General features: G+C 56.5%; 1 protein-coding gene across 2 annotated transcripts; it reads left to right on the top strand.

The window, feature by feature from the left end:
- The first annotated feature begins 2,749 nt into the window (after window positions 1-2,749).
- ARIH1 (ariadne RBR E3 ubiquitin protein ligase 1) lies at window positions 2,750-24,287 on the top strand. 2 transcript variants are annotated; one of them, XM_032975686.2, is made up of 13 exons: window positions 2,750-3,267; window positions 9,400-9,467; window positions 10,059-10,209; window positions 16,085-16,233; window positions 16,750-16,816; window positions 17,146-17,252; window positions 18,368-18,410; window positions 18,718-18,789; window positions 19,677-19,807; window positions 20,691-20,748; window positions 21,040-21,300; window positions 21,961-22,073; window positions 22,530-24,287. In XM_032975686.2, exons 1-13 carry the CDS (start codon window positions 3,031-3,033, stop codon window positions 22,612-22,614), a joined length of 1,542 nt encoding a protein of 513 aa, XP_032831577.1. In that variant the 5' UTR covers window positions 2,750-3,030; the 3' UTR covers window positions 22,615-24,287. The 2 variants fall into 2 exon arrangements, with proteins under 2 accessions (XP_032831577.1, XP_032831576.1); XM_032975685.2 differs by having other exon boundaries at window positions 16,031-16,233.
- Window positions 24,288-24,437: the final 150 nt, after the last annotated feature.

Here is a 24,437-nt window from a genome sequence, read left to right as displayed (position 1 = left end):
CGGGGCCAGACGCAATTACCCCGCGGCCACCGTGACGCGCGCGGCCCCGGCTGATTTACGAGGGGGCCAGCGGCGAAGGCCGCTCGTCCTGGATTCGCTCGGTGGCCTCACCTCGCAGAGGAGGAGGCGGCGATTGAAGGGAGACGCGGGCGGGGTTTCGCGGTGACCGCGCGCCTCTTCTGCGGGAGCTGTTGCTGCTGCTGCTGCTTTTGTTGCTGCTGTTGTTGTTGCTGCTGCTGTTGCTTCTGCTGCGGCGTCCGGGTTCACGTGGCCAGCCGGGGGACGAAGCGCAGGCACAGGGGCCTTGTCCGCCCGGGTCCCCCCCCAACCTCACCCCCTCCCTCGGGACTCTCATTCCTGCCCCGAGGCTTCCTCACCACTCGGGGCTTCGTTACCCCGAGTTCCACCACCTGGGTTCTCGAATTCTGCCACCCACCACCCCCCAGTCTCACAACCTTCTCTGATCCCCGTTTATCTCCCCTGCGCGCACTTGCTTGGTCCGGTCCTCGTTTCACTCGTTATCCCTTCCCCCGACCCCACCGCACAGCCTCGTCTCTCCTGCCGCCCGCCCCACGTCTGTCTCCATGCCACCCTCCACACACACGTGGCCTCCCAACCCGTCTCCACCACCATCATCGTCTCCATCACGACCCTCCGACTTGCCTCCCCAGCCAATTCTGTCTGCTACCGGCGGAGTGTTTCTCCATCTCTCTGTCCCGCACGGGACGTCTATGGGAGAAGAGAGAGCGAGCAAAAAAAACAAAAGAGAGAAGCTTTGTAGCTCATCGTATTCCTCCACTATAAATAAACATCCTGGGGTGTCTTCGTCAACATCTTCTCCCTGGCATTTCCCGGCTCCCCACACCCCCACGTGTTCCTGCACCTCCACCACCCCCTCCGCGTGTTCCTGCACCTCCACCACCCCCTACACGCCCCCCCCCCCCACGTGTTCCTGCACTTCCACCACCCCCTCCACGCCCCACGTGTTCCTGCACCTCCACCACCCCCTCCACGCCCCCCCCCCCCACGTGTTCCTGCACCTCCACCACCCCCTCCACGCCCCCCCCCCCACCACGTGTTCCTGCACTTCCACCACCCCCACGTGTTCCTGCACCTCCACCACCCCCTCCACGCCCCCCCCCCACGTGTTCCTGCACCTCCACCACCCCCTCCACGCCCCCCCCCCCAGCAAACGAGCACGCGATTGGCGATCGCCTCCCCAATGCGCTCAGGGGGACGATCGGAAAGCGCCCGGGGCCCAACGCGAGCGGCGAAACGCACGGCCCCCCTCTCGCGTCAAGTGGAAAACACGCGCGAAGCACAACCACCAACAACAACCACCACAATCACCACAATCACAACCACCACAACCACAATCACTACAACCACAATCACTACAACAACCACCAACAACCACCACCACAATCACCACAACCACAACAATAATCACTACAACAATCATCACAATCACAACCAACAACAACCACCACCACCACAATCACTACAATCACAACAATAATCACTACAACAATAACAACTACCACCACAATCACCACAACCACCACTACAATCACAACAATAATCACTACAACAATAATAACCACCATCACAATCACAACAATAATCACAACAATAACAACCGCCACCACAATCACCACAACCACTACAACAATAATCACTACAACAATAACCACCACCACAATCGCAACAATAATCACTACAATAACCACCACCACAATCACCACAACCACCACCACAATCACCACAATCACAACAATAATCATTACAACAATAACAACCACCACCGCAATCACAACAATAATCACAACAATAACCACTACAACAATCACCACCATTACAATCACCACAACCACCACCACAATCACAACAATAATCACTACAACAATCATCACAATCACAACTACCAACAACAATCACCACCATCACAATCACCAACAACAATCACCACAACCACCACAATAATCACCACAATCACAATAAACATCACAATCACCACAATGCCAACAACAACTACAAAAATCACCAAAACCACCACATCACCATTCGCCACTAAGTGGCAGTGACGTCACCACGGCGCCTGTGCCAGGCTAGGTGCACGTTGAGGCCACGTGAAGTGTCGAACGCCCGCGGGCAGGAGGTCAAAGGGCAGACCCTGGTGCCACGGGTCGACTGACTGAGATGACTGGCCGATGCACCACCTGTGCCCCCTACTGTGCCAACCTGCTGTGCTTTAGCCACCCGACGCTCCGCTCGTTGTTGTGAGCGTCGCTCCTCCGCCCTCCGCTGTTTCTGGGGGGCGACTGCCTCCAACTGCCCAGCAGCAGCGTCCTTCACGAGCCTCCTCCACGACCACCACCACCACCACGACCACCACCACCACGACCACAACAACAGCCGCCGCCGTTAGCCACACAGTGGAGGTGACGTCACGGCGCGATGGTTTGGTGGTGGTTATGGTTGCTGTGGTGATTGCTGTTGGTGGTTGCCGTTGTTGTGGTGGTTGGTGGTGGTTGCTGTTGTTGGCGGTTGTTATTGTGGTGGTTGTTGTGGTTGTTGTAGTTGCTGTTATTTGTGGCGTTCTGCACCGGGGTCGGAGAGGCGGGCCGAGGGGGCGGGGCGGGGGACCGAGTGGGCGGGGCGAAGGGGGGGGGTGGGCCGAGTGGGCGGGGAGTTTGGGACGAGGGGGCGGACTGAGGGGGCGGGGACACTCGGGAAGGGGGGTGGGGCGTGTTAGTGACGTCACGAGTTGATGCGGCGGTGACATCACGAGGAGGAGGACGAGGAGGAGAAGGCGTTTATTGCTCACGGGCTCCCGCTTCCGTCCCCGGCTGTCTCCGCTCTGTCTCTCCCCTCCCCCCAACAACCCATCGCGGCTGCTCCCCGTGTCTTCTCGACCGCCCGCCGCTGAGCCTCTCCCCCCGCCGTCGGTTTATGGTCTCAGGCGCGGGGCTCCCGCGAGGGGCGTCCCGTCGCGCCGCGCAGTGACCGGCGCCGGCCGCCGCCAGGACAATGGATTCGGACGAGGGCTTCATCTATGATGAAGACGAGGTGTACAGCGAGGAGGAGACCGACGAGGACGATGACGAAGACGAGACGTCCGAGATGGGTGAGGTGGAGATGCAGGAGCCCGTGCTCGAGGCCGGCCAGGCCGGCGACGGGGACGAGTTCCCGCACGAAGTGCTCACGGCCGAGCAGGTGGTGCAGCACATGGTGGAGTGCATCAAGGAGGTGAACGAGGTGATCGAGGTGAGTGGAGACGACATGGGGAGAGAGGTCGGGGTGGGCGATGCGACGCTGTCTGCCCCCCCCCCTGGGAACTTGGGGCGGCTCTCTAGTGGGGGGACAGGCCGATGGGGTCGTGTTGTCACAGGGGTTCGAGGTTTGAACTATCCCGTGGGCACGCTGTCACGGGGAGGGTTGTCTCTCCTATGGGGATACGGAGACTCGCTGTCTAGAAGAGACTGCGAGATCTGTCTCCCCATGTAATGAGGGACCGAGAGAAAGGGTGGGGGGGGTGCTTGGCTCCAGGAAGACGCTGGCAGACTTATCGGTGGAAGACGCAGGGAGACCGGAAAACACGGGGAGACGAGGCACAGAAAGACACAAACACAGGGGTGACAATGACATAGGGAGACACGGTGAGAGTCGGGGATAAACAGACACAGGAAGACAATGACACAGGGGGTGGACACAGGGACGCTGAGCCAAAGAGATAAACGCGGAAACGGAGACACAGTGACACGGGAATACATACACGGGGAGACACTGGGACATACGAGACAGGCACGGAGACATACGACGAGACAGGCACGGAGACATACGACGAGACAGACACGGGGACATACGACGAGACAGACACGGGGACATACGACGAGACAGACACGGGGATACACGAGGACACAGCTGTATGGAGACACGGGGAGACACGGGTGCATAGGGAGACACAGCGACGGAAGAGAGACAGAGACACGAGGACACACAGCTATAGGGAGACACGGGGGTGGAGGGGGTGGCCCGGTCGTCTGTCTGGCCCCGGCTGTAAGATGGCGGCTCCGCGTCTCCCCCGCGTCCCCCGGAGGCCGCGACGTGTGGAGTTGCGAGGCTGCGGCTCGCGAGAAGCCGCGGGGCCGCGGGCTCCGTCTCCCCGGATTCCGTCCCAGGCCCCGCGCCGCCTGCGCCATCAAAATCCAGCCGAGTCACCCGTGCCGGGCCGAAGCCTCGTGCACTCCTTGCGGCCTAGCGGGAGCAGCCGGCCTCGGGCGTGGGGAAGAATCAGGAAAGTGCCGAGGCTGCTCGTCAGCGAGTAGGCCTCGCCTGGTCGAGTTTCCAACGGCAAAAAAACGGCGAAACCAGAGAGAGAGAGAGGAGGGGGAAGAGCGGGGAGAGAGACGGAGAAGAGAGACAGGGAAGAAGGGAGAGAGACGGAGAAGAGAGACAGGGAAGGAGAAGGGAGAGAGACGGAGAAGAGAGACAGGGAAGGAGAAGGGAGAGAGACGGAGAAGAGAGACAGGGAAGGAGAAGGGAGAGAGACGGAGAAGAGAGACAGGGAAGGAGAAGGGAGAGAGACGGAGAAGAGAGACGGCGAAGGAGGAGAAGGGAGAGAGACGGAGAAGAGAGACAGGGAAGGAGGAGAAGGGAGAGAGACGGAGAAGAGAGACAGGGAAGGAGAAGGGAGAGAGACGGAAAAGAGAGGCAGGGAAGGAGGAGAAGGGAGAGAGACGGAGAAGGAGGAGAAGGGGAAGAGCGGGGAGAGAGACGGAGAAGAGAGACAGGGAAGGAGAAGGAAGAGAGACGGAGAAGAGAGGCAGGGAAGGAGGAGGGGAAGAGCGGGGAGAGAGACAGCGAAGGAGGAGAAGGGGGAGAGACTGAGAAGGGAGAGAGACGGAGAAGAGAGACAGGGAAGGAGAAGGGAGAGAGACTGAGAAGGGAGAGAGACTGAGAAGGGAGAGAGACGGAGAAGAGAGACAGGGAAGGAGAAGGGAGAGAGACTGAGAAGAGAGACAGAAGGGAGAGAGACATAGAAGGGAGAAGGGCCAGAGAAGGAAGAGGGAAAGACGGAGACGAGAGACAGGGAAGGGGGAGAAGGGGGATATACAGAGAAGGGGCAAAGACATAAAAGAGAGAAGGGCAGATAATGTAGAAGGGCGAGACGGAGAAGGGGGAGATATAGAGAAGGGATAAGGGGATAGACAGTGAATGGAGAAGGGCATAGAAGGGAGAAGGGGGGTAGACAGATAGTGGGGAGAGACAGAGAAGGGCAGAGAAGGGAGGGGGGAGAGACAGAGCAGGGGGATATACAGAGAAGGGAGACAGGGAAGGGGAGACATGGAATGGAGAGACAGAGAAGGGGGAGAGACAGAAGGGAGACGGAGAAAGGGGGAGAGACGGGGAAGGGAGAGACAGAGAATGGAGAGACAGAGAGGGGGGAGAGACAGAGAGGGGAGAGAGACAGAGAGGGGGTAGAGTCAGAGAGGGGGTAGAGACAGAGAGGGGGTAGAGACAGATAGGGGGTAGAGACAGAGAGGGGATCGAGACAGAGAGGGGGTAGAGACAGAGAGGGGGTAGAGACAGAGAGGGAGTAGAGACAGAGAGGGGGTAGAGACAGAGAGGGGGTAGAGACAGAGAGGGGGTAGAGACAGAGAGGGGGTCGAGACAGAGAGGGGGTAGAGACAGAGGGGGTAGAGACCGAGAGGGGGTAGAGACAGAGAAGGTAGAGAGACAGAGAGGGGGGAGAGACAGAGAAGGTAGAGAGAGACAGAGAAGGTAGAGAGACAGAGAAGGTAGAGAGACAGAGAAGGTAGAGAGACAGAGAAGGTAGAGAGACAGAGAAGGTAGAGAGACAGAGAAGGTAGAGAGACAGAGAAGGTAGAGAGACAGAGAAGGTAGAGAGACAGAGAAGGTAGAGAGACAGAGAAGGTAGAGAGACAGAGAAGGTAGAGAGACAGAGAAGGTAGAGAGACAGAGAAGGTAGAGAGACAGAGAAGGTAGAGAGACAGAGAAGGTAGAGAGACAGAGAAGGTAGAGAGACAGAGAAGGTAGAGAGACAGAGAAGGTAGAGCGACGGAGAAGGTAGAGAGACGGAGAAGGTAGAGAGACAGAGAAGGTAAAGAGACAGAGAAGGTAGAGAGACAGAGAAGGTAGAGAGACGGAGAAGGTAGAGAGACAGAGAAGGTAGAGAGACAGAGAAGGTAGAGAGACGGAGAAGGTAGAGAGACGGAGAAGGTAGAGAGACGGAGAAGGTAGAGAGACACAGAGAAGGTAGAGAGACACAGAGAAGGTAGAGAGACACAGAGAAGGTAGAGAGACACAGAGAAGGTAGAGAGACACAGAGAAGGTAGAGAGACACAGAGAAGGTAGAGAGACAGAGAAGGTAGAGAGACAGAGAAGGTAGAGAGACAGAGAAGAGAGAGCGACAGAGAAGAGAGAGCGACAGAGAAAGGAGAAGGGGGAGAGACAGAAGGGGCAGATGGGGGCAAGACAGATCGGAGAGAGACCGAGAAGAGGGAGAGACAGAGAAGAGAGAGACAGGGATAAGGGGGAAACCGAGAAAGGCGAGAAATGGAGAGACAACGCAGAATACAGAAGGGAGAGAAAAACAAGAGAGTGGAGCAAAGACAGTCCTCGGCACGAGGGAGGGAAAGAGAGCGGTGCAGTAGGATGAGAGGACACAGGGGGTTTCCGAGGGGTGCAGGGGACGTGAGCGGTCGCGCCGTGGGGTAGCTGAGTGACGGTTGGAGCATTGGGACCGCGACATGAACCATACATTAAATATAACCAGCCATGCTCAATCCACTGGTGGATTAGGCCCCCCTCTCCCCCCCCTAAGCTGCCGCCACCTCACGATCATGCGCTGTCACAATCCACCCAGCACCTGAGCTGAATTAATGAGCCCCTACATTACCCCGACATGACCCTTACACTACCCCCTACAGCACCCTTACACTACCCCCTACAGGACCCTTACACTACCCCCTACATGACCCTTACACTACCCCCTACAGGACCCTTACACTACCCCCTACAGGACCCTTACACTACCCCCTACATGACCCTTACACTACCCCCTACATGACCCTTACACTACCCCCTACATGACCCTTACACTACCCCTTACAGGACCCTTACACTACCCCCTACATGACCCTTACACTACCCCCTACATGACCCTTACACTACCCCTTACAGGACCCTTACACTACCCCCTACATGACCCTTACACTACCCCCTACAGGACCCTTACACTACCCCCTACAGGACCCTTACACTACCCCCTACATGACCCTTACACTACCCCCTTACAGGACCCTTACACTACCCCCTACAGCACCCTTATACTACCCCCTACAGGACCTTTACACTACCCCCTACAGGACCCTTACACTACCCCCTACAAGACCCTTACACTACCCCCTACAGGACCCTTACACTACCCCCTACATGACCCTTACACTACCCCCTACAGGACCCTTACACTACCCCCTACAGGACACTTAAACTACCCCCTACAGGACCCTTACACTACCCCCTACAGGACCCTTACACTACCCCCTACATGACCCTTACACTACCCCCTACAGGACCCTTACACTACCCCCTACAGGGCCCTTACACTACCCCCTACAGGACCCTTACACTACCCCCTACAGGACCCTTACACTACCCCCTACATGACCCTTACACTACCCCCTACAGCACCCTTACACTACCCCCTACAGGACCCTTACACTACCCCCTACAGGACCCTTACACTACCCCCTACAGGACCCTTACACTACCCCCTACATGACCCTTACACTACCCCCTACATGACCCTTACACTACCCCCTACAGCACCCTTACACTACCCCCTACAGGACCTTTACACTACCCCCTACAGGACCCTTACACTACCCCCTACAAGACCCTTACACTACCCCCTACATGACCCTTACACTACCCCCTACAGGACCCTTACACTACCCCCTACAGGACCCTTACACTACCCCCTACAGGACCCTTACACTACCCCCTACAGGACCCTTACACTACCTCCTACATGACCCTTACAGGACCCTTACACTACCCCCTACAGGACCCTTACACTACCCCCTACATGACCCTTACAGGACCCTTACACTACCCCTACAGGACCCTTACACTATCCCCTTACAGGACCCTTACACTAACCCCTACAGGATCCTTACAGTACCCGCTTCATTACTCTATATGATCCTTTATAATACCCCCTACATTACCCTTACACTATCCCCTACACTACCCTATATGACCCTTTACAATACCCCCTACATTACCATATATGACCCTTTACAATACCCCCTACAGCGACCTTGCACTACTCCCTACATTACCCTCTATTACCCACACATTACCCCCTACAGAGCTCTTACACGACCCCCCAAATTATCCCCTCCATTACACCTACATTTCCTCTACAATTTACCAGCTTACTTTCCCCTTCCATAGGGGATTATCCTTGTTGGCGTTGTCCAATGCCTGTCCGGTTCCCCCTCTTCCGTGCTGTCAACGCTGTCTGTTGATGAATTTATTATAATCTTGTGACATTTGCTGTTAGACGTAGCGGCCTCTAGTGGCTGCAAAGGGTATAGGTGTAGATATGACTGCACAGTGCATGCAGCCGCACGTAGGAATCGAGTAGCGTCGATTCCTACACTCGCGATTTTATGTTGATGAATCAATCATATTGCATCGTACGTCTAAACCGTGTGGTTACCTTAGCCTGTGTGGTTACCTTCGCCTGTGTGGTTACCTTAGCCTGTGTGGTTAACCTACCCTCTGTGGTTACCCTTATGTGGTTACTCACGTGTGCTTACCGTACCCTTGGTGGTTGCCGTCCTGTAATTACTCTGTGGTTACCTACCCCTATGTGGTTACCCTCATGTGATTACCATCTCGCGGTTACCTTACCCTGTGTGGTTACCCTTGCAGTGTGGTTAACCACCACCCAATGTGGTTACCCTACCCCGTGTGGTTTCCTGCCCCCCCCCCCACCACCTCCGTGTGGTCCCCCCCCCCGCACTCGTGTGGGGGGGTAGAGGGGGGGCTACTGCCCGCACCTGTCAGTGTGAGCCACGCCGTCATGGCACTCCGCACGCACGTGACTCATCATTACATAAGCAGCGTGTGTTTACTCCACTCCCGTGGGGGGCGCGATCACGAAGGCGGGGGTGGGGAGGCCCCCCCCCCCCCTAAGTAGCGAGGACATAGCAGAAGCCCCCCTTCCCCGTGCCCCCCCCCCCATCTCCCCCCCTCCAACCCCCTGTGGGTGTTGATTTGTAATCCAGTGTGAATCTTGAGATTAACTAGGCTCCCTCCGTCGCCCCCCCCCCCACCTGTCCCCGTACCCTTGTGCCTCCACAGATCCCCGCCACTACCACCCGCATCCTGCTCAGCCACTTCAACTGGGACAAGGAGAAGCTCATGGAGAGGCGAGTCGGGGGTGGGGGGTTGCTGCGGGGTCCTGTGGGGTCCTGGGAGGTTCTGGGGAGTGGATGGCCCCTGGTGGACGGTGGGGCGAGGGGGTTAGGGAGTTTGCTTCGAGGAACCCGGGCTGTGTGTGTTTGTATGTGATGGACGAGTCTGGCGGAGTGGGGGTGAGTGTGCATTAGTGTGGGCGAGTGCGGGATGAAGTGGGTAAGCGTGTTGGTGAGTGTTGCCAAATAATGTTGAGTATGGGGAAATGTTTGGTGAGTGTGGTATAGTGTGGGTCAGTACTGGTGAGTGTGGGTGAGTATTGGTGAGTATGAGTTGGTGTGGCTGACTTGGGCCCTGGAAGCGGCGTGTGCGTTGAGCTCGGCTGCTGTCTCCATCAATTCATGAGGCGTGGGAGTCGCTCTGGGGGGAGGTACACAAGCTTTAACCCCTGTGCTGTGCTATGTGTGTGTATTGGTGAGTGACCCCGTGCCGTGCGAGTGACCCCGTGCCGTGCGAGTGACCCGGTGCCGTGCGAGTGACCCCGTGCCGTGCGGGAGAGTGACCCCGATGCGGGACGGAGATTGACACCGGTCCGTGCGGCGCAGGTATTTCGATGGCAACCTCGACAAGCTGTTTGCCGAGTGCCACGTGATCAACCCCAACAACCGCAAGCTGCGCTCGGCGCGGCCCACGTCCACGCGCTCCTCCTCCCAGGAGGTCTTCTGCTGGATCTGCTACCTGACCTTCCCTCCCTCGGTCAGTCTCTGCATGTTTGCCTGCTTGTGTCTGTGTGCCGCGACACGCGTGAAGCCCATACGCATGCGTAGAGACCCATAGGCTCACATAGAGCTCCTTAGACTCGCATAGAAGACCCATACGCTCGCGTAGAGACCCATAGGCTCACATAGAGACCCTTAGACTCGCATAGAAGACCCATACGCTCGCGTAGAGACCCATAGGCTCACATAGACCCATCGGCTCGCGTAGAGACCCATAAAATAATAATAAAACAAGTTTCAGGTAAATTTTTGTGTAACCAGGTGAGAAGTCAGGAGACCAGGATGTGAGTCTCATTTGCATGAGTGAGTGGCATGGGGCATAAAAACGACAAAAGCAAAGCAAATGAAGTAAGGCACGACAATATTACTATTTGTGTTAAGTCTAAAGAGCACTTGGATTCTAGTTAGCTGATTCTGAAAAAGATTAGTTTCGTAACAGACAGCATCTTCACGTGACAACCATTGACCGGTGGTTATATCTTCGCATGGGCCAGGGTTCTAGTACCCCTGATGGAGGAGATCTCCTCTGCCTTCAAGAATTGTAACAGTATCAGTAGCACATAACGGGGCAGGATGATGATAAACTTAAAAAAAAAACTTTTTATTTTACCAGGTAAGGCCCACTGAGCTATATAGCAGCCCTTTTTAAGAAGCGACTTTGCCACAAGTGATAGCCCAACAAAAAGTGGCTTATCATTTGGAACTTTATATCAGCCAAATTCTCTAAAGGCATGTTTCTAAACGTGGAGGGAAATACCGGAGGACCCGGAGAAAAATCCACGCAACCGTAGGGAGAAGATGCAAACTCCATATATACAGGCGTCAGTCGGGATTGGACCCACGACCTCCTGAATACCAGGCGAGGTAGTTAACATCTCGCCACCGCGGCGCCCACATCATCATGATGATGTCACAATAAGGCAATGCTGGTGTGATTTGTGATGTGATGAGATAATTGGGGCGGGGGGGGGGCTGATTTACGGACTCCAGGCTTGGACCCGTTACTTGGTGTTTCCAAGCATGTGTGTCAGTCCCATCACGGAGTTTGGTAAATAACACTATGTAACACAATTCACAATTGTTGTTCCTGGGTAGTAAGTGTTTTTTTCATAATTGCTTATGCCTAAAAAGTATATAAAATGGCTTATTCCCCACAAACTTTGCTTTTGTGACCAGGACAGTGATATTTAGAAATTGATCTATTTTCTATGAGAAAACGGGCAAATTTGTGTCTTTTCGTTCACATAAAGTCAGAAAAAACACATTTGACTCAAAATTTACATGTATTTATACTAAAGTAATACAAAAATGACCTCAAGATTTATAAGTGAGTAGTTTTTCGAGATTTTCGATTATATTGTAAATCACTTTCACGAATCAGCCCCAAATGTTGTCTCCCATCATGTTCTCGTTATACTGTCCTTGGTAGCGGCGTTCAAAGTCCAGTATATCCTGGTGGAAGCGCTCGCCTTGCTCCTCCGAGTACACTTCCATGTTCTCCTTGAATTTATCAAGATGAGCATCAAGGATATGGACTCTGAGGGACATCCTACAGCCCATTGTGCCGTAGTTCTTCACCAGAGTCTCAACCAGCTCCACATCGTTTTCGACCACGAACCACTGCGACAAAGCTGTCCCAAGCTGCTTTCTCCTTACCGTGAGCTTCTTGGGGAATTCATTGCACTCCAGGATCTTCTTTATCTGTGGTCCGACGAAGACACCGGCTTTGACCTTTGCCTCAGACAGCTTAGGGAAGAAGTCTTGAAGGTACTTGAAGGCTGCCAACTCCTTATCTACAGCTCTGACATTGTTTCATAAGGCCCAATTTGATGTGCAGTGGTGGCATCAGCACCTTCTGGGGGTCCACCAGTGGCTCCCACTTGACGTTGTTCCTCCCCACAGAGAACTCAGTCCGCTGTGGCCAGTCCCGCCTGTGGTAGTGCACCTTGGTTTCTCTGCTGTCCCAAAGGCAAATATAACAGGGAAACTTGGTATCCACCTTGAAGACCCATCAGGAATGCCACCATTTTGAAGTCTCCGATTACCTCCCAGCCGTACTCATCATACTTCAAGGCGTCCAGCAAGGTCTTGATGCTGTTGTTACCATTATGAAGCAGCATGGCTTTGAGGCTCCTGGATGAGCTGTCAATGAAGAGGCACCACTCATTCTGGTTACAGGCTATTCTTATTGGCTCGAACAGACTGGTCACATTGCGGTAGAAGCAGAGCTCATTTTGACGAGTGAAGAAGCTGCAAATAAGTTGGTGGCGATTACTCTGATCTGCGACTTGCACACTTTCATCCAACAAGTTTCACTGCTTGAGCCTAGACGTCAAAAGCTCGGCATTGGACTTGGTGAGACCAAGATTTATGATCAAGTCGTCGAGGTATGTTTGGTTGGGGTAGTATGGGTTCTCTCCTCAGCTCCACCTCTGAAATTTTCATCTGGATCTACAACGGCTTCCTCGCTCTCTGACTTGCTGCTCTCTTCTAAAGACGGCTGCTCTCTCTCCGGAGGAGTGGGTACGGGGAGCTTATGGCAGTGTGGCACCGGGGCGATGGATGAAGGAAGGTCCGGATACGTGATAGCAGGTGGATTCTTGCCAGTCTGACGTTTGGAAGGGTCCACCATGCAGAAGTAGCAGTTGCTTGAGTGGTCAGTGGGTTCCCGCCAAATTCTTGGGATAGCGAACTTCATGGCTCTCTTTTCACCTTTGTACCATCCTACAAAAATAGTTATTTCACCAATGACTAATGTGTAAGATTTTCTCGAAACATTTTTGATATATGATATATTTTTTCAATAACATTGAAAATTGTGAAACATTGAAAAATTAACTTTTTCAATTTTTTTTTTACAAATTTTATAACATAAAATTCCGAGCAACAATTGTCAATCTTACCTTCCAGAGGTTTTTTTGCATTGCTCGCAGGTGAAATGAGGTGCCCAGGGTTTGTCTTGATCCCCGACAGGCATGCCGAAATATGCCTTTGTAGACCTCACACATCTTCGCAGATGCTTCCACGGAGTACTTTTTCGCTCTTGTCTTGATAAATTGGCCGCAGACGTAGCAAAATGCGTCTGACGGATGCTTGCGGCCTCTTGATGCCATCTCAGAAAAATGCAGATATGTATCCACTTAGGCAGCTGGAACTAAACAGAACTGGTGGGCTTAAGGCCCCTGTATTTATACTACTATTTATATTACTGGAAAGTTCTAGAAGTTACTCCAAGTTTGCTCAGCTCTGAATCTATCTGGAATGTTCTGGAAAAGAGGTACATTTCAAAATATCACTGTCCTGGTCACAAAAACAACGTTTATGGGAAATAATAGGCATTTTCTCTACGTTTGAGGCATACGCAATTAGGAAATAACACTTACTACCCAGGAACAAAAAAAAATTGCTACGCAGTGTAATTCTCTGAAAGTTTTTCCAAAATGAAATTTTGTAATTGCACTGTCATCGGTCTAAAAATATATCTGCCCGAGTCGGCGCACGCTGCCGGGAATCGATGACTTGTGGTTGGGCGGTGGCTCTGCTGCACATGGCCTGTGATCCGTGGCCTGTGATCCATGGCATGCACAGCGAAGCCGCCGTCGGTGACTCACACCGAGGTGTTGTGAGACTCCCTTTACCGTGGGCGTCATGGAGGAGCTATACCATGGCTCGCCCAGAGAATGCAGTACGGCAAAAAAAAACATGTGGACTCCACTGGTCCCGTCTAAATGGAACAGAGTGTGGGTTTTTTTCCGGTTTTCACCCCAGTTTCCTCCCGCGTTTATAAACACTCAACATGAATTGGCCGATAACGCCTTCATATGTCGAGGACCTCCGAGCTTGGGGGAGGAATTTGGTGCACACTCGCTGCGCATGGCTGCTGCTGCCTTCCCGCTCGGCTGCGGTTCGTCCTCCTGGTGGCGCCTCTGAGTTAACCCCCCACCCACCACCCTCTCTCTCCCTACGAGAGCGAGCGAACGCACTTGCGGTGGCGGCGCAGTCGAGATTATTGTTAATATAATTTCACGTTGATTTATGTTTGCGCAGTATTTTTCACGTGAAGACGCAGTTCATTTTGCTTTGTAGCTATTTTTTGTTACTTTTTATTTTTTTTCTGGAGACCCAGGTCACTCACTCTTGCAAATGAGACTCGTCCCCCGGCCCTGGTTATACAAAATCAACATGAACCTTGCAGCTATTATTGTTATTATCATTCCGCTCGCTTACCCAGAAAAAACCTTACTGAGTCTCAAGGCTCTTTCAGGAGGAGGGTCCTGCCAAGGTTTTGCAGTAGTGGGGTGCGACGTTTGCCATGACCCGCAATATTCCCTCAACGTTCCCACGCTGTTGAAGCTGCGCGTCGGGCCCATCGCGTTGGCGTGGTTTTTGTAAGGAATTTATTTTCCTTTTTTAGAAAAATCTATCCCGCCCGCGAGCCTTTCCGTTTTTGCCTTCGTGCTAATGTAAATACAGGGTGTGTGGCGTGTAACCTGGGTACACGTACAGTGCGAAAGAAGTTCAATATACATCTATTCAACTCGTGTGCACTTCCAGTTACTCTGGGTAGAGATCCGTCTGTGTGTCGCCGAGACGTTTTTACTGACTGGCCTTATAGAGACAAAGATCTCCCGTATAGCCTCGAACAGACTGTTGGGGCGAGTGCCGTTAGGGAGCACCTGTGAAGGCCGGCACAGCACACGAGGGGGTGGGTGGCCAGCACCATGACGGGCCACGTTTGTTTCCCCAGTGGCGATGTTTACACACCGTACCAGGCGTTCATTTAAGGCCGAGTTAACCTCGGGGAGGCACCAGGACCGATTCAGATAATCGCTACTGTTATTGATCGTGAGCGGGAATCAAACCTCGGGTCACCGGGTTTCTTCAAGCGCTAACCACTGCGCCACCGCTCCTCATAAACCCGTCGCCACACGCAGTGTTGGGGGAAGCTAACGTGAATAAGTAGCGAGCTAAAGCTACAAGCTCCTGGTAATAAAGTAGCGAGCTATACGCATGAGCTGCTTTGACGCAAGTGGCTGCTATTCTAAAAGCTACTTCCAAAACGTAGCTTCCACCGTGTCCATATTAAAACTGTATCCATATTAAAACTGTATCCATATTAAAACTGTATCCATATTAAAACTGAATCCATCTTAAAACTGTATCATGTTAAAACTGTATCCATGTAAAAAATGTATCCACGTGAAAAGTGTATCCCATTTTAAAACTACTCCCCATTAACAAAAAAATGTATTCTTTGTCACATGACACTCGTGCGAGCGTCTTAAATGTACATGGCCCAGCGATATCAGAGTGGGTGCGCCGTTGCTATGCCAATGCAGTCGCACGATCGCACTCGCTCGACGAGTTAGACGCTCGGTAAATAAATGCAACGCATGCGTCCCTAAAAGTAAAAGGACGTGTAGAAAGCGGTAGAACTCATGAACTTCTCAGCGAGGGAGGTTTTCTCCTTTGAAGTCTCTTGTCAGTGAGAACTTCCTCGTGGTTTTCTACCGCTGGACGTCCGCAAACGGCACGTCGCGATTTTCAACCGGCGTCGTCGTCATTTGATGTCGTCGCCGGCGGCGGCGGCAAAAAACACCGCTGCCAAAATGTCACCGAGATTCGGATTTTCCCCTCGATGCTATGAAGTGCCGCAAATGCCACCCCCCTCTCCCACCACTTGGGTTATAAAGAGCATCGCTGCGTGTGGCACGCGCGGCTATAGTGACGATAAGAGATGTGTGCAAATTGGTAGTTTCACGCAGAATGAGTTGTGATTGCGCTGATGGTGGGGTCAGCGTGAGGTCAGCGTGGCCTCTCCCTCCCCCGCCCCTCCTCTCTCTCCACCGCAGTTCATGACGGGCCTGGAGTGCGGCCACCGCTTCTGCGTGCAGTGCTGGAACGAATACCTCAAGACCAAGATCATGGACGAGGGCATGGGTCAGACCATCTCCTGCCCCGCGCATGGCTGCGACATCCTGGTCGACGACAGCACGGTCATGTGAGGCACCCACCGCGCCCATGCCCGGAGTGCCCCCCCCCCCCCGTCCCATCCACCCCACACCTGCCTTGAACCCCCCCCCCCCCTGCACCCACACACCTGGTGCTCACCCCACCCTGTGTATCCATCCCCTGCCATTCCTGGGTTCCCCAAGCACCTAAGCCTCCTCCACCTCGCTCCTTCACTCCCTCCGTATGGAGATTGCCCAGGGTTGTGCTGCATTGTTGAAGCAGAGTTTGAGTTGTGGAAGGGATGAGGCGAGAGCATGGCCTCCGAGGTCCCCTCACCCCCGAGGTCCCCTCACCCCCGAGGTCCCCTCACCCCCGAGGTCCCCTCACCCCCGAGGTCCCCTCACCCCCGAGGTCCCCTCACCCCCGAGGTCCCCTCACCCCCGAGGTCCACTCACTCCCGCATGCCTCCTCACCACGCGCGCCCCCTCGCGGATCCATTCACCCCTCGCGCCCCCTCGCCACGCCCGCCCCCTCACCCTGTGTCTCCTCACCGCCCGTATCACAGGCGGCTGATCGCGGATCCCAAAGTGAAGCTCAAGTATCAGCACCTGATCACCAACAGCTTCGTCGAGGTGAGCACCCAGCGGCACTCACCAGCAAGGCAAACTCCGGCTCTGTGGTTGTCTTGTGTTGGGTGTGCTTGTGTAACGGTTGTGTGATGTTAAACGGCTGTTTTGGTTGTCACATTCGTATGACCGGCTCTGCGATTGTGCCACGCTATTTATCGGCTTTGCCGTCGTGTAAGCGGCCGTGCTGTTGCACAAGTCGTTGTGCGGCTGCGTGTGCGGTTAGTTTAACCGTCCGTGTGGTTTTGTAAGCGGCTGTGTGTGCGCCTGTTTAAGTGGCTGTGTTCGCGGCTGCGTAAGCGCTCGTGTAAGCGTCCGTGCGGTGTGGCGGGCAGTGTAACCGGCTGCTCAAGTGGTGCCCGGCGCCCGACTGCCACCACGTCATCAAGGTGCCCTACCCCGACGAGAAGCCAGTGCGCTGCACCTGCGGACGCCAGTTCTGGTGCGTCACCCCCCCCACCTTCGTCTCACTCCCTCCACCCACCCACCCCTCACTCCCTCCACCCACCCACCCCTCACTCCCACCCCACCCACCCCTCACTCCCACCCCCCACCCACCCCTCACTCCCACCCCACCCACCCCTCACTCTCACCCCCCACCCACCCCTCACTCCCACCCCACCCACCCCTCACTCCCACCCCACCCCCCACCCACCCCTCACTCCCACCCCACCCACCCCTCACTCCCACCCCCCACCCACCCCTCACTCCCACCCACCCCCCACCCACCCCTCACTCCCACCCCACCCACCCCTCACTCCCACCCCCCACCCACCCCTCACTCCCTCCACCCACCCACCCCTCACTCCCACCCACCCCCCACCCACCCCTCACTCCCACCCCACCCCCCACCCACCCCTCACTCCCACCCACCCCTCACTCCCACCCCACCCCCCACCCACCCCTCACTCCCACCCCACCCCCCACCCCTCACTCCCACCCCCCACCCACCCCTCACTTCCACCCCCCACCCACCCCTCACTCCCTCCACCCACCCACCCCTCACTCCCACCCCCCACCCACCCCTCACTCCCACCCCCCACCCACCCCTCACTCCCTCCACCCACCCACCCCTCACTCCCACCCCTCACCCACCCCTCACTCCCACCCCCCACCCACCCCTCACTCCCACCCCACCCACCCCTCAATCCCACCCCCCACCCACCCCTCACTCCCCCCTACCCACCCCTCACTCCCACCCCACCCACCCCTCACTCCCACCCCCCACCCACCCCTCACTCCCACCCCACCCACCTCTCACTCCCATCCCATCCCACCCCCCACCCACCCCTCACTCCCACCCCTCACTCCCACCCCCCACCCACCCCTCACTCCCACCCCACCCACCCCTCACTCCCACCCCCCCAGCTTCTCGACCACACCCTCCCCCCACTCCCACCCCCACCCGTTCCCCCCGCCCCCCCGACTCCACCAAGCCTCCAGTGATGACCGCCGGCAATGGGGGGGCGGCAGTGCTAACGCCCCGTGCCTTATTTTCCCTCTGACCATGCTCCCCACCTTGCCCCCCTCCGTGCCCACCTCTGTCTGTGCCCACAGCTTCACGTGTGCAGAGAACTGGCATGACCCGGTCAAGTGCAAGGTGAGTGGTGGTGGTGACTCTGGTTGTGGTGATGGTGTGGCGCTTGCGGTGACGTCACCACCCATTGGTGACGAATGGCAGCTGTTGTGTTTGAGAGTGTGGGTGGGTGAATGTGAGCGAGTGTGAGTGAGTGCATTGAGAGTGTGAGTGAGTGCATTGAGAGTGAGCGAGGGTGGGCAAGGGTGAGAGTGAGCGGTTGAGAGTGTGAGCGAGTGCATTTGCGGTTACGTAAGAGTGAGCGAGTATGGTGAGAGTGAGCGAGTGTGAGCGAATGTGTGTCGCCTCCGCGTGGAATCTCCGAGTGCAGTGGCTGAGGAAGTGGATCAAGAAATGTGATGACGACAGCGAAACGTCCAACTGGATTGCAGCCAACACAAAGGTGCATGCATGAAACACACACGGTACACACACCACACACACACACGGTGTACACACCACACACACACGGTCCACACACCACACACACACGGTCCACACACTACACACACACTACACACACACGGTACACACACCACACACACACACGGTGCACACACCACACACACACGGTCCACACACACACACGGTCCACACACACACACACACTACCCACACACTACACACACCACACACACGGTACACACACCACACACACACACGGTACACACACCACACACACACACATGGTACACACACCACACACACACACACGGTACACACACACACACGGTACACACACCACACACACGGTACACACACCACACACACACACACACGGTGTACACACCACACACACTACACACACCACACACACTACACACACCACACACACCACACACACACGGTACACACACCACACACACACACGGTACACACACCACACACACACACGGTACACACACCACACACACACGGTACACACACCACACACACACGGTACACACACCACACACACACGGTACACACACCACACACACAGTACACACACCACACACACACGGTACACACACCACACACACACGGTACACACACCACACACACACGGTACACACACCACACACACACGGTACACACACCACACACACTCGACACGCACACTACACGCGATACACACGCACATGGTACATGCACGGCACACACAAACGAATACTAAACACACGCGAACTCGCGTGCAAAGGCCGTTACTGCGTGTGGCTGTGTCTTGTCTGCCTGGCTGCGCGACGGTGCTGCTGTGCGTGGCTCTGTGACGGTGCCTGACGGTGTGGCTGCGCGTGGCTCTGTGTGCAGGAGTGCCCCAAGTGCAACGTGACGATTGAGAAGGATGGCGGATGTAACCACATGGTTTGCCGTAACCAGAGCTGCAAGGCCGAGTTCTGCTGGGTTTGCCTGGGGCCCTGGGAGCCACATGGCTCCTCCTGGTACTGCTCGCTAGCTCGCTCGCTCACGCACACACACACACACACGTTTACCCATGTTCAAACAAAGAAAAAGATCCCCCGTGTAGCCTTCACAGACTGTTGAGGCAAGTGCTGTTTGCGAACACTTATGAAGGCTGGAACGGTACATCATGAGGGGGTGGGTGGCCAGTACCACGCCTGACTGCCTTTGTTTCCCCAGTGGCGATGTGTACACATCACACCAGGTACTCATTTGAAGTTGAGTCGACCTAGGGGAGGCCCAGGACTAGTTCAGATAATCGCCACTGGTGTTGGCCGTGAGCGGGAATCTTGTGTCAATGGATCCGGAGCGCAGCGTGCTAACCGCTACAGTCCCGCTCGCCATGCTCGCAAACGTACACACATGCACACTCACGCGCACACTCACACGTACACTAGCATACACACGTATATGGACATGCGCACACTGGTGTATGCACATGTGCACATGCACAAGACATGGACAAAGGTGCCCTGTGTAGCCTTTAACAGGCTGTTGGGGCAAGTGCTGTTCTTGAGCACCTATGAAGTCCGTGACAGCACTTAAGTGTATGCATGTTGAACTTCTTTCACACCGTACGTAGCCAACCGTGCTAAGGGAAGAACAACAAACTAAACACTGAAAGCAGTTCTAAATAAATGGGTTTTCAATCTGCATGATTTTAAAGTGCATAGCTCCACAGTGGTTTCCTAATATCCGAAGATGCAGTGACGGTCTTTGTTCGACGCTTCGCCAAAAGGGGGGGGTGGTGTGGCACCACGCTTCGGCCGCCTTTGCCTACCCAGTGCTGACGTTAACGCACCTCTGTACCCCGCCGCCCCCTGTCCCACCCACCCCTCCCCACCCTCCGCCCCAACCTCCCAGGTACAACTGCAACCGCTACAACGAGGATGACGCCAAGGCCGCGAGGGACGCACAGGAGGTGAGCCCTCACGTGGGTCTCGCCACGGGCACCTGGGCGATCGGGCCCCAGAGTGGGGGGAGGGGCGGGGGGGGGTGGGTGTTCAGGGCGATTGGGCCCCAGCACGGAGGGACCACGGCAATTTTTTCCCTAATTGAGGTCAGGGCGATTGGGCCCCAGCAGACACGGACAGAGAAACGGTGCCGATGGGAGTTAGCCCGACGGCAAAAGAGGCCCGGGTCACGCGGAACGTGGGGGCGATGCGTTGGCAATCCGCCGGGCGTGCGTGCGTGCGTGCGTCTGCGTGCGCAGCGATCGCGAGCCGCCCTGCAGCGCTACCTCTTCTACTGCAACCGCTACATGAACCACATGCAGAGCCTGCGCTTCGAGCACAAGCTGTACGCGCAGATCAAGCTCAAGATGGAGGAGATGCAGCAGCACAACATGTCGTGGATCGAGGTGCAGTTCCTCAAGAAGGCGGTGGACGTGCTGTGCCAGTGCCGCACCATGCTCATGTACACCTACGTGTTCGCCTACTACCTCAAGAAGAACAACCAGTCCATCATCTTCGAGGTGAGCACGCAGGGTGGGGGGTAGGGAGCTGGCGGGGGGGGGGGCGTTTACGGAGATCGTTGTGTATGTCTTGCGGGGGCGACTGAATTGAGTTGCGACGCTGCCACCGCCCCCGCCACCGTGGGTGACCCCTAGAGACGGGGGAATGTGGCGTCTGCAGGGGGGGGGGGGGTTCCCGCCACCACCACGTCAGTTGTGACGCAGAAGCGGCACACGCGTTGTGACGCAACAACACAGGCACACGCTTACATGAGGTCACGCATGTCAGGGTGGCGGGTGCCGTGGTGACTGATGTAGTTATTTGGGTCCCATAGTTTCGGTTGTCATGCTGACCGATGTGGTTATTAGAGTCCCATGGTGACGGGTGCCATGGTGACCGATGTGGTTATTGGGGTCCCATGGTTACGGGTGCCATGGTGACCGATGTGGTTATGAGAGTCCCATGGTTACGGGTGCCATGGTGACCGATGTGGTTATTGGGGTCCCATGGTTACGGGTGCCATGTGGACCGATGTGGTTATTAGAGTCCCATGGTGACAGGTGCCATGGTGACCAATGTAGTTATTGGGGTCCCATGGTTACGGGTGCCACAGTGAATGCGGTTGTGAGGAGGTTGTGACGAGGCCGACGCTTGTCTCACTCCCCATGTGGTGAACGCAGAACAACCAGGCGGACCTGGAGAACGCCACGGAGGTTCTGTCCGGGTACCTGGAGCGCGACATCTCTCAGGAGGCCCTGCAAGACATCAAGCAGAAGGTGCAAGACAAGTACAGGTGAGGTCTCCTAACCTCCGCTGGGGTGGGGGGAGGTGATGTGGTGGTGAGATGTTGGTTGGTGTGGTGATGGGATATTGAGATGGTGGGCTATAGTGGTGCTGCGGTGGGTTGTGGCGGTAATGATTGTGTTTTGGCGGTGAGTGGTAAAGTGATTTGGTGGTGAATGAGTTTTGTGGTAAAATGGTGGTGGTGTCTGCCCAAAAAAACAACCCTCACCTCCTCGGTGGTTGCCGGTCGGTACCGCTGCGGTGGTGGTGCTATTGTTTATGGTGCGGCGGCATGCTGATGGTGGCGATAAGGCGGTGAACTAATGGCGGTGGTGGTGGTTGCGGCATTGCCGTAGGCCATTGAAGACACTTGAGCCGTTGACGTGGCACGCCGGTGACGAGGTTGCGTGGTGGTTCCGGTGTTGTTCCGGCGCCGCGTGACGGCGCTTGTGCCGCGACGTCGCAGGTACTGCGAGAGCCGGCGCAAGGTGCTGCTGAAGCACGTGCACGAGGGCTACGAGAAGGACCTGTGGGAGTACACGGAGCAGTGACGCCGCCGCCGACGCCGCCGCCGCGTCCTCGCCAGCGCCCACCGCCCACCGCCCCCGCCGCCACAGCGCCGCCGGCGCACGCCGGGAGGTAACGGGCGCCGCCACGAGGCGCTCCCGCCAGCCGGCGGACAGGGAAGGGGGGGGGGGTGCCGGGTGGTTGGGGGGCGGGGGGCCCTCCCGCTCTCGCCACCGCGCACCCCCCGCTCCCGTCCCAGTGGCGCGAGCGTTTTTATTCCCTCCGCCGTTTGTTCTGTTTTTTTTTCTTTAATAATAATAAAATCCACCCGACCCCGACCCCCCCCCCCCTCGCTCTCCGCCGAGCACCGCGGCGACGTCCGAAATCCGCGCCGGCAACCCGGGAGCCGGCGCCCCCCGCCGCAGCAGGGTGTGTGGGGGGGGGGGGTGGGGGGGGATGCCGCTCGCCGTAGTCAACAACACTTTGTAAGATAATGCCTAAAAGTGATATTTTTGGATTGTAAATAACCATATGCATGGGAATTGTGGCTACGTGAAGGTGTTGAGATATTTATTGCGGGAGAGGGCGCGGGGGGGGGGGCCGGCGCCCCCCTCCCCCCCCGCGTCTGCGTGCGCCTTCTATGCAAAACCCTGCGTGAGCGCCGGCCAGACGCGTGCGGTGGCGCCCGCCCTCGCCCCCCCCCCCACCCTCTCCTTCCCCCGCGCATCCCCAGCTCCAGTCCCCGTTTATGTTGAACAAAAATTTGATGTAGAGACGGGAACCGGGAGGCGGCCCTCCGCTGCAGCCACCGCCGCCGTCCGGCAGGGGCGCTGCCAAATCCGGGGAGACGCCACCCCCCCTCCCCCACCCATCACAACCACGAGAACTACCACAGCCAGCAACCAGCAATCACCACTGCAACAACCACCACCAGTTCCACAACCGTCAATCACTGACCATCAATGACCACCGCCACTATCGCCACTGCAACTACCACGACCGCCACCAGCAACAACCACCAGCGCACCTCTGTCACCACCTCCACCGCAGTCATCGTCGGTGCCACCACCTGCACTACCGCCACCTGCACTACCGCCATCGCCACATGCACTACGGCCGTCACCACACGCACTACCGTCAACAACACATGCACTACCACTACCTCCACTACCGCCGCCACCACCTGCACTACCGCCACCACCTGCACTACCGCCACCACCTGCACTACCGCCACCACCTGCACTACCGCCGCCGTTGTCGCCACGTGACCTCGGCCCCACGGGACCGCCACCCTCCTCGAGAGCCGCGCCGCTGGAGCCCTGGCCCTCCGGGCCCCCCCCACTTACCGTCCTTGCAGGGGGGGTCCGCTCACCCGCAGGGATCTTCCCGCCTGGATGCAACGCCCATCTGAAGATACTCCGCCCTCCCCCCCCCGCAGGCCCGCCACCCACCACCACCTCCCCGACCCCCGCTTTCTCCACCGCGCTCACCGCACACTTTGATGTAACGTGGACATGGGGATCCCACCGTGACCCCCCCCCCCCTCTTCCTCACCTCCTCCCCTTGGGCCTCAGTGCCCCGTTCCCCCAAGGCCCTGGGCTCCCGCCTCCTGCCCCCCCCCCACCCCCCCGGGCCGCGCCGTTCGCGACGACTCGTGTTCGTGTTGCTGTTGTCCGCCCCGACCCGCGTTTGCTCCATTAAACCCGATTCTCCAAAACGTCTCGTGTGTGTGTGTGAGAGTCGGGGAGTGGTAGTGTCGGGGTTAGTGCTACGCTGCACCACGAAGCTGGCCAGCCGAATTAGATTCCCGTTCACGGCACCGGTGACGATTATTTCAACCGGTCTTGGGCCTCCCCTAGGTCCACTC

Source organism: Petromyzon marinus, chromosome 57 (genome assembly GCF_048934315.1).
Source record: "Petromyzon marinus isolate PM22_M1 ecotype Great Lakes invasive population chromosome 57, UKy_Petmar_22M1.pri1.0, whole genome shotgun sequence".
In the NCBI taxonomy this organism is placed as follows: Eukaryota; Metazoa; Chordata; class Hyperoartia; order Petromyzontiformes; family Petromyzontidae; genus Petromyzon; species Petromyzon marinus.
The sequence above is the reverse complement of the archived record's forward strand: the minus strand, read 5'-3'. Positions and strand labels throughout refer to the sequence as shown.